This window comes from Argentina silus (genome assembly GCF_951799395.1).
Source record: "Argentina silus genome assembly, chromosome: 13".
NCBI classification, from domain to species: Eukaryota; Metazoa; Chordata; class Actinopteri; order Argentiniformes; family Argentinidae; genus Argentina; species Argentina silus.
In genome coordinates, this window is record NC_139667.1 from 9,159,509 (window position 1) to 9,173,369 (window position 13,861).

The 13,861-nt window shown below is 39.7% G+C and overlaps 2 protein-coding genes across 5 annotated transcripts in view; both read right to left on the reverse strand.

Moving 5' to 3' along the window:
* Window positions 1-5,572: 5,572 nt before the first annotated feature.
* On the reverse strand, window positions 5,573-10,026 carry LOC310813962 (catechol O-methyltransferase domain-containing protein 1-like). Of its 3 annotated transcripts, none has more exons than XM_083683164.1 (7): window positions 9,939-10,026; window positions 8,615-8,745; window positions 8,259-8,364; window positions 7,832-7,950; window positions 6,765-6,819; window positions 6,462-6,595; window positions 5,573-6,116 (listed from the first exon to the last, which is right to left on the reverse strand). In XM_083683164.1, exons 2-7 carry the CDS (start codon window positions 8,717-8,719, stop codon window positions 5,964-5,966), a joined length of 672 nt encoding a protein of 223 aa, XP_083539290.1. In that variant the 5' UTR covers window positions 8,720-8,745; window positions 9,939-10,026; the 3' UTR covers window positions 5,573-5,963. The 3 variants fall into 3 exon arrangements, with proteins under 3 accessions (XP_083539290.1, XP_083539289.1, XP_083539288.1); XM_083683163.1 differs by lacking the exon at window positions 9,939-10,026 and adding an exon at window positions 9,661-9,911; XM_083683162.1 differs by lacking the exon at window positions 9,939-10,026 and adding an exon at window positions 8,960-9,075.
* Window positions 10,027-10,180: 154 nt separating this feature from the next.
* LOC310814546 (RNA polymerase II elongation factor ELL-like) overlaps window positions 10,181-13,861 on the reverse strand; it is a 9,293-nt gene continuing 5,612 nt past the window's right edge. The window contains exons 6-13 of one of the 2 annotated variants that reach the window (XM_083684030.1): window positions 13,385-13,509; window positions 13,163-13,250; window positions 12,613-12,993; window positions 12,336-12,423; window positions 12,112-12,178; window positions 11,799-11,970; window positions 11,531-11,575; window positions 10,181-11,432 (exon numbers count right to left, since the gene is read on the reverse strand). In XM_083684030.1, coding sequence (XP_083540156.1) covers window positions 11,322-11,432; window positions 11,531-11,575; window positions 11,799-11,970; window positions 12,112-12,178; window positions 12,336-12,423; window positions 12,613-12,993; window positions 13,163-13,250; window positions 13,385-13,509 — 1,077 coding nt within the window. In that variant the 3' untranslated portion in view covers window positions 10,181-11,321. The remainder of the gene's footprint in view (window positions 11,433-11,530; window positions 11,576-11,798; window positions 11,971-12,111; window positions 12,179-12,335; window positions 12,424-12,612; window positions 12,994-13,162; window positions 13,251-13,384; window positions 13,510-13,861) is intronic. The other variant, XM_083684031.1, reaches the window with a different exon arrangement.

A 13,861-nucleotide genomic window follows, 5' to 3' on the forward strand; every position in this document is an offset into this window, starting at 1 on the left:
CCTATGAAGTAAATCTGAACGGTAGGCCTGTATTAGATGTAAAAATTAGGTCCTTCATAAAATTGTTGAAGAGTAGAGATCTATTACGTATCTTAAAAATGAAATGTAAAAAGCCTGTTTGTAATACACTAAAGATTAAAGTGATTGGTCATCCAAATTACAATATCACATATTACAGCATAGCCCAATTTCATGTCAAGATGGTTCCAGCGTCACCTGTATTACTGCAATATGTGTGTCTATAAGATACTTGAGTAATTGTGTGAGAAATATTCTTTTTAGTCATGATCCAGAAAAACAAAGAATCCCACACTCAAAGACTAATAAGAAGACGGCCAATCTTCAAATCTTCATCAGACATGCAGAAAAAAATTGGGTAAGGTAAACAGGAGAATTTTTTTTTATCCAAGTGAATTATCTATTTGTTTCTGGGGTAAAATCACATATTGAATGACAGTGTTGGGCAGAATAAGTAGTGATGGGCACCAATATCAGTAATTCTATATGATATCAATATTAGTTGATGTCGATATGTGTGGGATATAGCAATATCTGCTATGTTTATACACTGTTTGGATTTAGACATTGCTGCACCATACCTTTTTCTGTCATGACCAGTATTCAACAGTACAACCAATCTTAATACAACATTGTTTTTTCTAAAATTCCCATGGAGTATAGGCTATTTTTTATTTATTTTTTTATTTTGATGCTTGTGATTAACACTCTTTATAGCTCTCCTTCATGAAAGCTTTTCCCAACCAATGTATTTTTTTTCGAAAATCGACTTTACATATCAGTGCCCATCCCTAAATATAATATCATTTAATTTGTCTCCACTCTCCAGGCACCCACTTCTTATTAGATGGCTTAGGGGTTTAAGAGTAGTTCAAGCTGAATCAATGGCCAATGATGATTGTGTGTGTGTGTGTGTGTGTGTGTGTGTGTGTGTGTGTGTGTGTGTGTGTGTGTGTGTGTATCACCATCTTTTCAGAGAAAGCAAACCCTCAAACTTGTCCACTTCCAACACTTTGTGTGTACCATCTCACTGGGACAACTCTTGTTGTCCTGCTACTGGCTCCAAGGTAAAGGAAAAACATTCAGCTTCTACTAACAAACATCCAAAATGAAGTCAGAAACACTAAAATGTAGCTTAAGCAAATTCAAAAGCTTGTCCTCTCTGTAGCAGTTTGATCCCCAAATGACTAGTGTGTGCAAGTTTCCATCATCAAACCACTTCATCATCAATGAATATTCTCATCAACTATGGATACATAGTTAAATTGAATTAACAGGTTAACTGATGAGGACCCAAGACCAGCATGCATATCCGACATCAGAAAATATGACAATTACCACCACAACCCATTCAGCACTTTACTGACTTTCACTAAGCATTCGACTGCAGAAGGTGAATGAAAATCTAATAATAAACTATTTATAACAGGTGTGACATCACAGAAGGGTTGTGACGCCAGCATTTGGACATTTTGGACATTTTGGCGCATTTGTTTTCGCAATGATATATTTTGTTTTGTTAGACTCAAGCGATGAGGGGAGAAGTGAAGCGATAGATGTGAAGAGGAAACACGGAAGTGGTCCCACAAAATTAAACATAACATTGCAGCAAAAGTTTGGATTCACCACATTTTTTATGTACAACATCTAAAGACCATCAATACGCTGGGAGCTTTGCAGTTTAAAAAATGACATATTTGGCTTTTGGAGCCTTCTTCTAAAAACCAAGAGAAATCACAAAAACAGTTTATGTAACCTTCTACAACATGCCATTTACAAGTACAAACTGAAAAGTTACTTATCCAACATAAAGTAACTCAATAACTCAAAAGGAGAATTATTTCCAAAATCCAATTTATTACACAATAAAAAACAACTACTCTCCAACCTCTACTTTTTTGGTGCCCTTCTTGCTACCTTTTAATCATGTTCCAATTAGTCCTGCTGATCAGCTAGCAGCAGGGCTGATTGACTAACACTGCTCAGGTGGATCCAAGACGGCCGATTTTGAATCTGCTGGATCATGGGAGGTGTAGTTTGGGGAGAGTGGTGGTTTCTCTCTGCACAGGCCACTGTGGTGTCACAGAAGCTATACCTGGCTTTTATATTAATAATGTCAAAGTGTTGCGATAAGTGATCATTGTGGGATAAATCATAAAAGGGTGCAGTGTGGTTGAATGTAGTGACATAGCTATATAAAACTAGCAAGAGGTTGTGTTAGTGTATGATATTTCTCACAAGCTTACATTATAAGAACATTATAAGAACAGCTCCTGGAAATGGGATATCTCACTCCTGGAATTGGGATATCTAACTCCTGGAATTGGGATATCTCAAGGCGGCATGAGGAGACATTGAGCGACACAACCATTGGCAATGCGACCAAAATTGAAACAAGCTCTATTCTATGAAAATCATCAGCTGTGACTTTGGCAACTACCGATCAGGAGGGAAACGGTCCAGCCGCTAGATTGGTTACCCACAAAATTTGAAGCCCAGAAGGAACACCTACACGTGACAATCTTGATTATGTCAAGAAACAATGTAGTATTCAGTTTGAATGCAGGGTAACACTGGCATATTGTGATGTGTGTCTTCAGAGAGTCCAGCTACAGCATGAGACAAAGGAGTTCAAGGATATCCTGGACCTCTTTAAGAAAACCATGAAGGAGTGCAATGTACTCAGCATCGAAAGAGTGCAGAACCCTGCCCTGTGGGTGTTTTTTTACCTGTACGTGCATTCAGTTATTGTTAATATTCTGATGGTGACACTTATCAAAAGGGTTTACATTAAGCAGGTATGCTTTAACAAAAAACACTATGCTTCAGTCAGCAATCATTATGTGTTTGATAGATGAATAAGTAGACAAATACCATACCATACTAAAAGTATGACTACTTTTGAAACAAAGATAATTTTAATAGTTGTGTCATACTACTGTAGGTCCCAATCTGCTGTTTTTGTCTTACGCACTACCTCTTTGAGAGATACTGTACTGTAGCTTTGCAAGTTGAAATTAAAATGTATGACATTTGCCTTTTTCAGACAAAGGGATCAGATGAGAAGAAAATCTGGGAAAAGCATCACAGAGAAACAGCTCTTCCATGGAACTGAGTCCCAAAACGTTCACAGCATTTGCAATGATAACTTCGACTGGAGAGTATGTGGGAAAAATGGAACCAGTTATGGAAAGGGTGAGGTGCAATCAGTTACAAAGACCAACAACATTGGTGGAAGTAGATGAGTGGCATAGAAGGTCTAAGGCTATTGTGAAATGTTGTGGCTCTAAAATACAGTAACTCAACAACATTCAAAGTGTCCAGGGAAACATAAGCTACCGCCAAGCCACCTTTTTCATGTTCTTGTGAAAATCATGCTATATGGGTCAAGATCCACAGTTCATGCCTACTCAGGTCCTGACAACACAATCACAGAGAAATGTTGGCATTTGGATATTCAGGGCAAAGTAACTGTACCTGAAACAGGTAACAATATGAATATCTGCAACTCAGGTACCAAATTATATCAGGACTGACTGCACAAAATATTGTGTTTTCAGGGAGTTATTTTGCCAGGGATGCTGTATACTCACACTGCTACACAGCCAAGAGCGGAGTCCGATCCATGTTTGTGTGCCAGGTACTAGTGGGAGACTATGGTCTGGGATGCCGTGACGATGTGAAACCACCTCCGAAAGACAAGAGTGGAGCTGTTCTCTACGACAGCTGTGTGGATGACATGATTGATCCTTCCTTGTTTGTCATTTTTGAGAAGACTCAAGTTTATCCACAATATCTCATACAGTACACAACCATACAGAGTAGCAACCAAGTTGCTACCCAGCCAAACCGTACTCCTCAGATAAATCCAGCTCCCCAACCAACTCCTGCTATCCAACCAATCCAAACTACCAACACAACTTCTGCTGCCCAATCAACTCCCCTGGTGGTCCCTGCTGCGAGTGATTCTGAAAACTCTTGTTTGTTTTGTTTTTTCTGTTGGCCACGTCTCATTTGCAGATATTGCTGTCATTAACTTGTTTAAGAACAATAATCAGCTTGATGTTGTCAACCCATCTATTTGGTGTTATTTTGTAATAATGGATCAAAGCAGGATCTACACATCTTGCAGAAATGATCATCTTTGGTACAGAGACTAAACCCTAATGGTAATTAAACCCTAATGTTTGACAATCCTGTTGATAATAGGCTATGGAGGCTTACATCTCTCATGCAATATTTGTGCATATTCAAGTGATTGTAGCGGCCAACCTAGTTAAGTTAAGGGTCATTTAAAATCCTACAAGCTACTTTGGCACTTACCGTTAAGGCCTGGAGATATACTTGACTTGTTTTTAATTCCATCCTCCAGTACCAAAAGGACGATAGCACCCTCTTAAACCGTGTGTTGAACTGGTGTTGATCCAGTTGCAAACCCGTAATACTCCCAATCTTATAACCTGGATGAATATAAAACTTCTCTTTTAACTATGTCCATGAAAAGATAGTGATCAGGTACGCAAATTTACTAACTTGACTGGTACATGTAGATATACTCAAGGGGGGTTTGGGAGACAGGGCCAGAGGCGGGGCTGTGGGGTTTGGGAGGATGGAGTAAATAGCCAGCAACATTTGCAATGACATCGCTCTAGATTCTAACTCACCTGATATGTATTCTGGAAGTGTTGAGGAATAGAGTGGTACCTGAGATGTATTGAAATCTTTGAAAAATAGCTCTGTTCAGTCCAGATTGTGTCCTACAGTCCAGATTGGGTACTTTGAGCTGTATAGCCGCAGTTAATAGCCAGCAACATTTGCAATGACATTGCTCTAGATTCAAACTCACCTGATATACATTCTGGAAGTGCTCCCAAGTAGAGTGGTACCAAGAGATGTAATCTTTGAAAAATAGTTTTGTACAGTCCAGTTGATACAAATATAATAGGCATGTGTAAAATTACTTGTAATTCCACCAACATGTACATTTTAAAGCTCAAAATTACTTTTTCAAAATTGTATATACTCCTTGTTGCGTAATTTGAGCTCATTTCAGCAAAAATAAGAGAAAATATTGTGATACCATCACTTTCCATTCATATTTTAACTTTATTTTGACGTCGCGAAAACGGCGATAAGCGAAACCGGAAGTCTTAATGGGGCTAGATGGAGCTTATTGGAGCTCAGAGAACACAGATAGGATTTACTGCCTCTTTGAAATATTTGTTGCAACAGGCTCAACAGTATGCTGATGGGCCAATACAGTTCATGTTATTGCAGGTTGGATGAAGAACACAAGGGCTTGACACATATCCTGGCCGTAGAAACCAGATTTGCAAGGGCGCTAGCGAGGTGCTCATGGAGAAAGGTCTTTGAAAACAAGGTTTCTTTATGACAAAAGCCGGTATGGTTGTTGCATGGCAAAAAAAAAAAAAAGTGTTAAACCCAGAGCATTTGTCATTTGTACAAAAGCAATGAATCAGAATCCATATATGTATCATTTTGTTGAGATAAAAATAGATAATGACAATGTATGACAATAAGCAAACAACTCACGTTTTAGAATGTTATGCTGAGCAGCTCAACAAAGATCACAATTACATTTATTTCAAACATGTACACATCATAGTATGACATACTTGTGTACACATTTTGTAGACTTATTAAAAATCTGTATTTGGTTACTTTGGTTCTTTTACTTAGACCTATTAATCCATCACATTGAACTCCAAGTATTGCAAACACCACACGCAAGGCCAAACAGTTGTCTCATTTTACAGCAACATCATTCTTACTCACACCATGGTCCAATTACCTCATTCAAGGCAGTGCGACAGCTACTGGCATGATAGAAAATGTGCACTTGAGAAAAATATAGCAACCCTATACCATGAAGATACCCCTGATTGATTATGCAAAGCTACTTCTCACTGTAAGCATTACTACATTTATAGTTTAAAGGCCAATGTTAGCCCATCTCCCACAGTGAGCATGCTCAGGTTGATCCTGATGTCCTTGTGCAGCTTTTTGTTCAGCTTGTCTATGGCCTGGGTATCCACATCATCATCTGCAGGGTTAACCACCTTCCCACTCCAGAGCACCTGCAGGATGAGATGGAGCCAGGGGGAAAATACCACATCATCATCATCATCATCATCGTGTCTCTAGGCTTTTTTGCTAACAACTGTCCATCAATTAAATGATGTGCTTTGAGTACAAGATGGAGCCAGGGGCAAAGACCACACCATCATCATCACCATCATCATGTCTCTAGGCTTTTTCTTACAGCTGTCCATCAATTAAAGTATGTATTTTGAGACGTTGTGGTAACCTGAAGATCAATTAGTAAATCTTTTTCTTTTTTTTTGTCCTTTGCATAGGGCCTTCGCAGAAGAGCCATATCATCAATGAGGCACTTCAAAAAGCTGGACTACCGATCTACTTACGTTATCAATGGCAATGATGCCTCCTTTCCTCAGTAGCTGAAGGGATTTTTCATAGTAGTTATCATAATTGGCTTTGTCTGCATCAATGAAGACAAAGTCAAAGGTTCCAGCCTCTCCAGCAGCCAGGAGATCATCTGAATAAGAGGACAATGTATGAACATAGGAACCCTAAACCCTAACCCCTAGGGTTAACCATAACTCTAACGTTTTAGGACTAGTAAGAACATTAACAAACATGTTAACATATACAGTATATGAACCTTCTCATTAACAGTCATTGATATGAACATATGAATACTGTACCTAGAGTTTTCAATGCTGGTTGTATGCGCAGATCAATCTTATGGTCAACACCAGCCTGTAAAGAAGAAGAAGAAGAAGAAATTCTAATTAGTTACTCAAGGACATATTTCTCTTTCTGAAAGATACTCTGTGCTGTATGAAATTAAAAGGTATAAAAGGAAGAGTTTTGCTTGACAGTGTTTGGGGAGTATTTCAAAATACTTCCGTTATCAGGTGAGAGTGTTGGTGCTATTGGCTCTGCAGAGATCTGCCTGTACTGACACTCTTCATATGATAAAATGCCAGTCTGTTACTTCTCCATCAATTTATCAAATATCCACAGCCAGTCTCTCCAATTCTTTAATGACTTTGAGGGGGCACTGTGTACAGGCAGAAGTCTGCATTGATCATTGTTGCATGGTATATTTGATTATTAAATAAAGACAGTATAAAATACTGTACTGTATGTGTAAAAACACAAACGAATGCTAACCAGCAACATGATTAATGATTAACACAGGTGAGTCTTGTACCATAGTGCTTTGTCTTTGGCATATCTTAAATCAATAAACACCCAAGTCAAGTCTCCAGGTGCAATCAGTCCTCTGCAAACTAGAGTGAGACGGATTTTCTGATTGCATGCAAATGCACAAAAACTAGTTTCAATCAGAATCGTATCTGTTACCTGGAGTGCAAGTTGGAAATACGTTGTTGATGAAAGCAAAGAGAAGTTCTAATGAGCATGAGCGTGTGTACAGCTGAATTAATCAGCGCGAGGGAGAATGCTGTTGGAACATAAAACATGTCTGAATGCTTTTCATCTGAAAAATGTGTAATTAAGACTGATTTTATACAGAACCTATCCTCTGCATTCAGCACTTGGCAAAATGGAAATATTATTATTATTATTTGTTTTAATAACCATGTGTGGACTGAACTGAACACACCAGAATAGCAACATTTCAATGGTGTGTATGACACACATATTCAATTAAGTTATCATGCTAGCTCTAACAAAAGCATGAAACAGAGTTAATTTAATTGACTGTAAACCTGAACCTTTGAATCAAAAGAGAATCCAATATCACCTCTTTCCAGAAGGGTTTGCCAATGTTAGTGTAGTTTTCGTTGACATCACAGGCCACCATATTGCCATCCTCTGGCAAAACCAGTGCCACACTCAAAGTATTGTAACCGGTGTACACTCCTATAGACAAATCAGATACAACAAATTTACAACAACATCTGTGTGGTATCATGTGGTATTATGGATGATAATCCATTTGACTTTTATCAGTTAAACAGAAAGGAGATCGAACAGATGAATCAACTAATGTTATAGCTGACAACTCATTTTTGAAAAAAATCATTGAGTGACAGGCTCTAATGATAATACATAAATTACATGACATATTGCAAATGTTTTGTATAAAGCAACACTGTCTATTTAGCAGCCTTGAGATTAATTATTGTGTACACTAATTGTTAAAACACCAAAGAATATAATGTGCATACCAATCTCTATTGCTTTCTTGGCTTGGATAAGTCTTGCAAGGTTAGCCATTAACTGTGATTGCTCACAGGCAACCATAATGAAGTTCAAGGAATCCTCCATTGTCCTCTGGCAGAAGAAAATGAAGGGGAATTACGTTTATCAGTTTTGCAACAAAAACAAAAGACAAAAGTTGATATGATATAAAACATATATTGTGAATTTCTATTTCATTTCCCATACAGTAGGCCTACATGGTGCAATTCTGCCAAAAGACGCACACTTTGATAAGCAAATATATGCCTACAGGCAAGCAAGATAAACAGATGTTTGATAATAAATATTGAGAAAGATAATCTGGAAATCAGGATGTCTTTACCAATCTGAGTTTTTTCAATGCCGGATGCTCCCTCATGGAATGATTGAGGACATATTGCATTAATGGGTTATCTTTTGCCCCAGAGTGGCTCTTGAAAATGTCCATACTGGAAAATGGGGATCTTCTTTTGCCTGAGGATAGAAACATGTAAACTGATGAGTATCAATGCAACATGAAAGAGCTGTGGTTCGTGTTGTGTTTAATTGACAGGTAAAAAAAAAAAAAAAAACGGATGATCCCAATCCCGTCTGTCAGTGTCACAGCGACTGTTCAACATCATAAACACTCGATTTTGACATCTCATGTTGAGAAAAAGCAGGCATGTTAGATCACCCCCTCCCTTACCGATACAGTAACCAGCCACAAACACAACTCCAAGTGTGGCAGACCCAATCAATGCTTCTTTGGATACATTGTGAAATGGCATTGTAAGAAAGTTCCTCTTAAATGACCTAGTACGATAGATTGACACTTGTTTGAATGTTTCCTTGTTTGCATACTACGCTACCGTAATTATAAAGTATGTGTGGCCCTCCCTAAATTCTACGCTACAAATGAACAAACAAGGATTTATGTTGCGTGTATATTACCACGATTCCGGCCAAATGAGAGTCATGTGATCCCACGTGATTGGTATATTATTTACTACGAAGATGAATATTTATCTTATCTACAAGAATGATTCGATGCGAATTTTAAATGTAATGTTGATCTGTGTGACATTCCCGAATAGTTAGTTTTAAACAATCCAAATGCGTTTTTTAATCGAGAGCTAATAACGTATCCCCACAAATATTGCGGATTAGTGAAAGCACAAGCACACTTTGCGATGTGAAGTGATGGGACTTCTCATAGCCAAGCTTCGACAGGAAAAAAAATAAATTACTGCAGATTTCATAACGCATCAACGGTGTAGCTACAAATTAATTGTAGGCCTTCATGGTTGACAGGTTTTTGCTAGTTTGCTCGTTCGCCAAACGTGAACCGAATTAATAGTTTGCATTGATGTTTGTCACAGATAAAAACGATACAGGCATAATACTCACTGTGTACGAGGAGAGTTCACTGCATTTGCCCTTTACTGTACTCATATGAGACGAAATCTGGTTTAAAAAGGTTAATCGAAAGGGCGGGTCTTTATCCCTGAGTTAACACTTGATTCCCCCAAATGGAACTCCACCCTCAACGGAAAAGCGAACACATGACTTATGGTTCATGATCAGTAAACGTGGCTTAAAGCATTGAGACCTGCTGTGTACAATGTCATGTACACATTACACAATAAACCTTCCGAAATTTGTCAAATCAGCACTTCCAAATTTACCGGTCAATCCTTGGCGAAAAAGGCTCTAGCTCCAATCCTAACTCCAAACTCTAACCACTAGCAGTCAGGTCCTCTTGTATGAATGCTCCTGCTTCTACTGATGCCCTCTAAATTGCTTCTGAGCAGTTGAAAAACGCTGTGTCATCCTGTATTCACTCCATTGTTTGTTTTGTATTGCATGAGGGTTTCCCCTGAACCCTAGCAAGTATGGGTGGAAATTAAAGAACACAAACGCAATAGAATAAAGTGCTGCATTTTAATATTCATATATTATAAAGAGGCAATGTCTGAGATATAAAGGCAGTGGCTCCCAAATCCCTTTGAAAACTTGTGTCCAACCTAAAGCTTTTGGGATTTATTTATTTTTATCCGCAAAGTTAACAAAACCAATGTTTCCACTACTAGGATCACTACCCAGAAGGAGTCAACAGAGTGGAGACACCTAAAAGTTTCAACCCAGTATTTGGGGACGCACTTATCTACAGGGTGCCAAATACTGGAAATCAGGCCAGCAGAGGAATACAGAAAAACAGTAATACAGTACAGTTGCTGAATCTGAATGATGTGCTTTAAACATGCACCACATAGGCTCTCTCCATGACTTTATCTGTACAATATCCTGTAGGTGGACGCATTTGACATCATTGAGTGTGAAAGCATGATAAGATTATGAAAAATAATCCAAAAACAAAACAATTGAGGTTATACACATTCCTTTTTGCAGTAGCAAAAATACAGTGTTAACAATACAGTAGTAGTAGTAGTAGTACAATTAATCTGAACTCAAATCCCCAAGTTATGACTTGTGGTTTATGACAAGAGAACAATCTCAGTTGTTGAATAAACAGTTGGATGGTAAAACAGTGACAATGAGCCAAAGCTTTGGCGGTGCTGCAGTCTCCGGATTCATAACGGCCACATGGCAACAGCACAGGTTCAAAAACACTCAGAACCACTTTCCATACACAAGGGGAGTGGAATTACACTCTCATTGAAACAAAACACCTATGAGTGAATTGCCCTCTTGGATCTGCACTGGACAGAATAACACTGCATCAACAACATTGGTCTAAACTGTCTCCATCAAAGACATGGCAAAGGAGGGATCATCTAAATAGAATGAGTAGAATGGACATGCCCGTGATAGGTGTACTGGCAGCCATCTTTGGTGTTCCATTTGGAAGTTTTAGTTCTCATTCTATTTCTATGGAAGGGATATAATTCCAGGACACTGCAGTTCCCCTGGTTTGCACCATCTTGGCCCTTACAGTAGAGAGAGTCTCTCTCTCCTTGGCAGCAGTGCACCGTGGCAGTTCCAGGGTCAGTACTTAGGATGCCGTTGAGTCTGTCTACATGAGACAGTTTAGTTGTACTGCTCCGGGGTCAATCCTTAAGCTGTTGTTGGTCATACTGGGAGATGAGTCTCTTGATGTGAGCCAGTTTGTTGTGCAGGTATTCACAGCGGATCCTGTCTTGTTTGTAGTTTGGGTTCAACTGTGGGAACAGGGGAAAACCGAGTGAGCTTGAGGCACAACAAACATGTCTGTTCTGACATTCAAGTATGGAGGTGTGATCTGACGCCTTTTTCATACCTTTTTTATTTTACGATACTCCTGTAGAATTTTATTATGGACTGACTAAAAAGGGGTAAAAAAAAAATAAAAAAATAGAAAAAAATAGAAAAAAGCTTGTTAATCATAAATAGCATGTCTTGGAAGCATGGTGGTGTTACGTGTGCACTTGTTAATGTTGAGCAGACTGCTGGTATTATATCACTGGTCATGGTCAGTGAATATACAGACGTTGTTGTCAGTATCATAGTTGGTGTGTGTGTGTGTGTGTGTGCGTGCGTGACCATACCTTGTATTTGTGTGTTCCATGGATCATCTGCTTGCGCTGTGTGTCAAGGTTGGTGAACTGGCGCGTGACGCCGTCGATGCGTGCATGTAAACCACGGTACTCGCTGTATTCCACATTGAAGTCCTGTTTATAGCTCAGTCTCTGCTCACGATTACAGATCACAGTGTACTTCCTACAGAGAGAGAGGAGGGACAAACACAGTCAGTAGCACGCTCGCACACACAAAGTTTCACCTGTCTCTTAAAAACTTCTCATCAAAACAGAATGTATGTGTGCTTGAGTGTGTGTCTGATGATGGGGGAGGAATTCTTACAACAAGTAGTCTGTCATGTCTCTGGCTGTTGAATGAACACTTGCGCTGTAGAACATTCCGTCACGTTCTAAAAGAAAAGGAAAGGAAACATAATAGAACAAACTGAGTATAACTGTGAGTATAGCCACGACGCAGCAATGAACACTAGAGGTCGCCATTGCACTAAAACACAACGCCTGTTCACACTGTTGATCCATGGAAGTACAGTGAGCTCCAGTACCCACCTGTACAGCTGAAGGAAGCTTTGCTCTTCAGACTGTCTGTGCTGGAGCCTCCTCCTCCTCCTCCTCTGTCTATGCCCTTCACCCTCCCCTCCACAAACAATAACAACAATAAACTTTAGATTAACACACTTTAACACTACAAGCCCAAAGTGCTTAGCATTCATGAATTATATATCTTGACAATTCGATAATAATTTCCTGTATGAATGCAATCCTGTATGTACATAATATAATAATTGAAACAACAAAACAAGAAATACAAATAAAAACTTGTCACCTTGTCTCGTTGTCTATGTTTGCTCTTCCTCCTGGCTATGCTGTGTATGCTGTTGACATGGGGGCTCTGTGTGTGGGAAGTGGGGAGACCAGGGTGTGACTCAGTGATGGGTGCTGAGCCCTTTAAACCTAAACATTCCGCCACGCATACATTCTGGTCGCCGACCTCTGACAAGCGATCAAAAGGTTGCGGGGGGTCAAGTGAGGTAGCGCTGCTGTTGTCCTCTGTTGCCATGGTACTCTGTCCCGGCCCCTGGACAGCCTCTCTCCCCTTGGATGAGCTCAGACTCAGCTTGCCGTTGATTGGCTTGCTGGTCATGTGAGATATCCTGGGCTTCTTATTGGCCAGAGGATCAGTGTATTCTGTTGCTATTGGTTGTCTCTGACAAGAGGGAGAAACAGGACATATGTCGTAAAAACATAGTTATGCCAATCCCATCATATCATATCAGTCATTACTTTAAGGAAGGGAGCCAGGTAGGGAGGAGGGATGCATCTGAATTGGTTTAGGGCCCTAGATTGACAGGTAGAGTGGGGTGGGGCTTACTTACCTGTGCAGGTGAGGAGTTGGGTGTGTCCCGGAGGGGGCTGACCTGGGTCTCAGGGACTGACAGGAGGTTCTGGGGCTGACACAACTTCCTGCATACAAACAGACGGTAGATGTCATAGTCAGTCATTTAATATAAAAAATAAATTGTGAGGTGATTTAGTGTCATACTTGCCCTCAGCTCTGTGTGTGTGTGTGTGTGTGTGTGTGTGTGTGTGTGTATTACCGCACTAGGATCCTCTTCAGTAGCTGTTGGTCTCCTGTAGTATAGCCTGACCAGTTTTTCTGAAGATCCTTGTACAGGCTGTCCTTCAGTGTGTATGTGTTGTCCCTACTATTCAAATAGCCCACCTACACAAACAGACGACAAAACATTTAGGGCTAGATTCCTAGACCTAGACTAAGCCTAGTCCTGGACTAAAAAGCATCTTCGATGGAAAGTTGACTGAAAGCGTGTTTTCGGAGTTCTGCTCATAACAAGAGAACATTCAACGGGGTAGAACCGCAGAGCAATCAACTGTCGTCAATTAGGGTGGGACTTCCTATGAGCTAGGAAGGCATCAGCCAATTGGATCACTGCATGGTCTTCTTCTTCAGTAGGGTTGTCTATAGACGGTAAATGGCTTTCAGGTGCATGACACCATCGACTGGTACCATCAAATGCCCTACATGACACTGGAGCCTTGTTGATATTACAAATGGT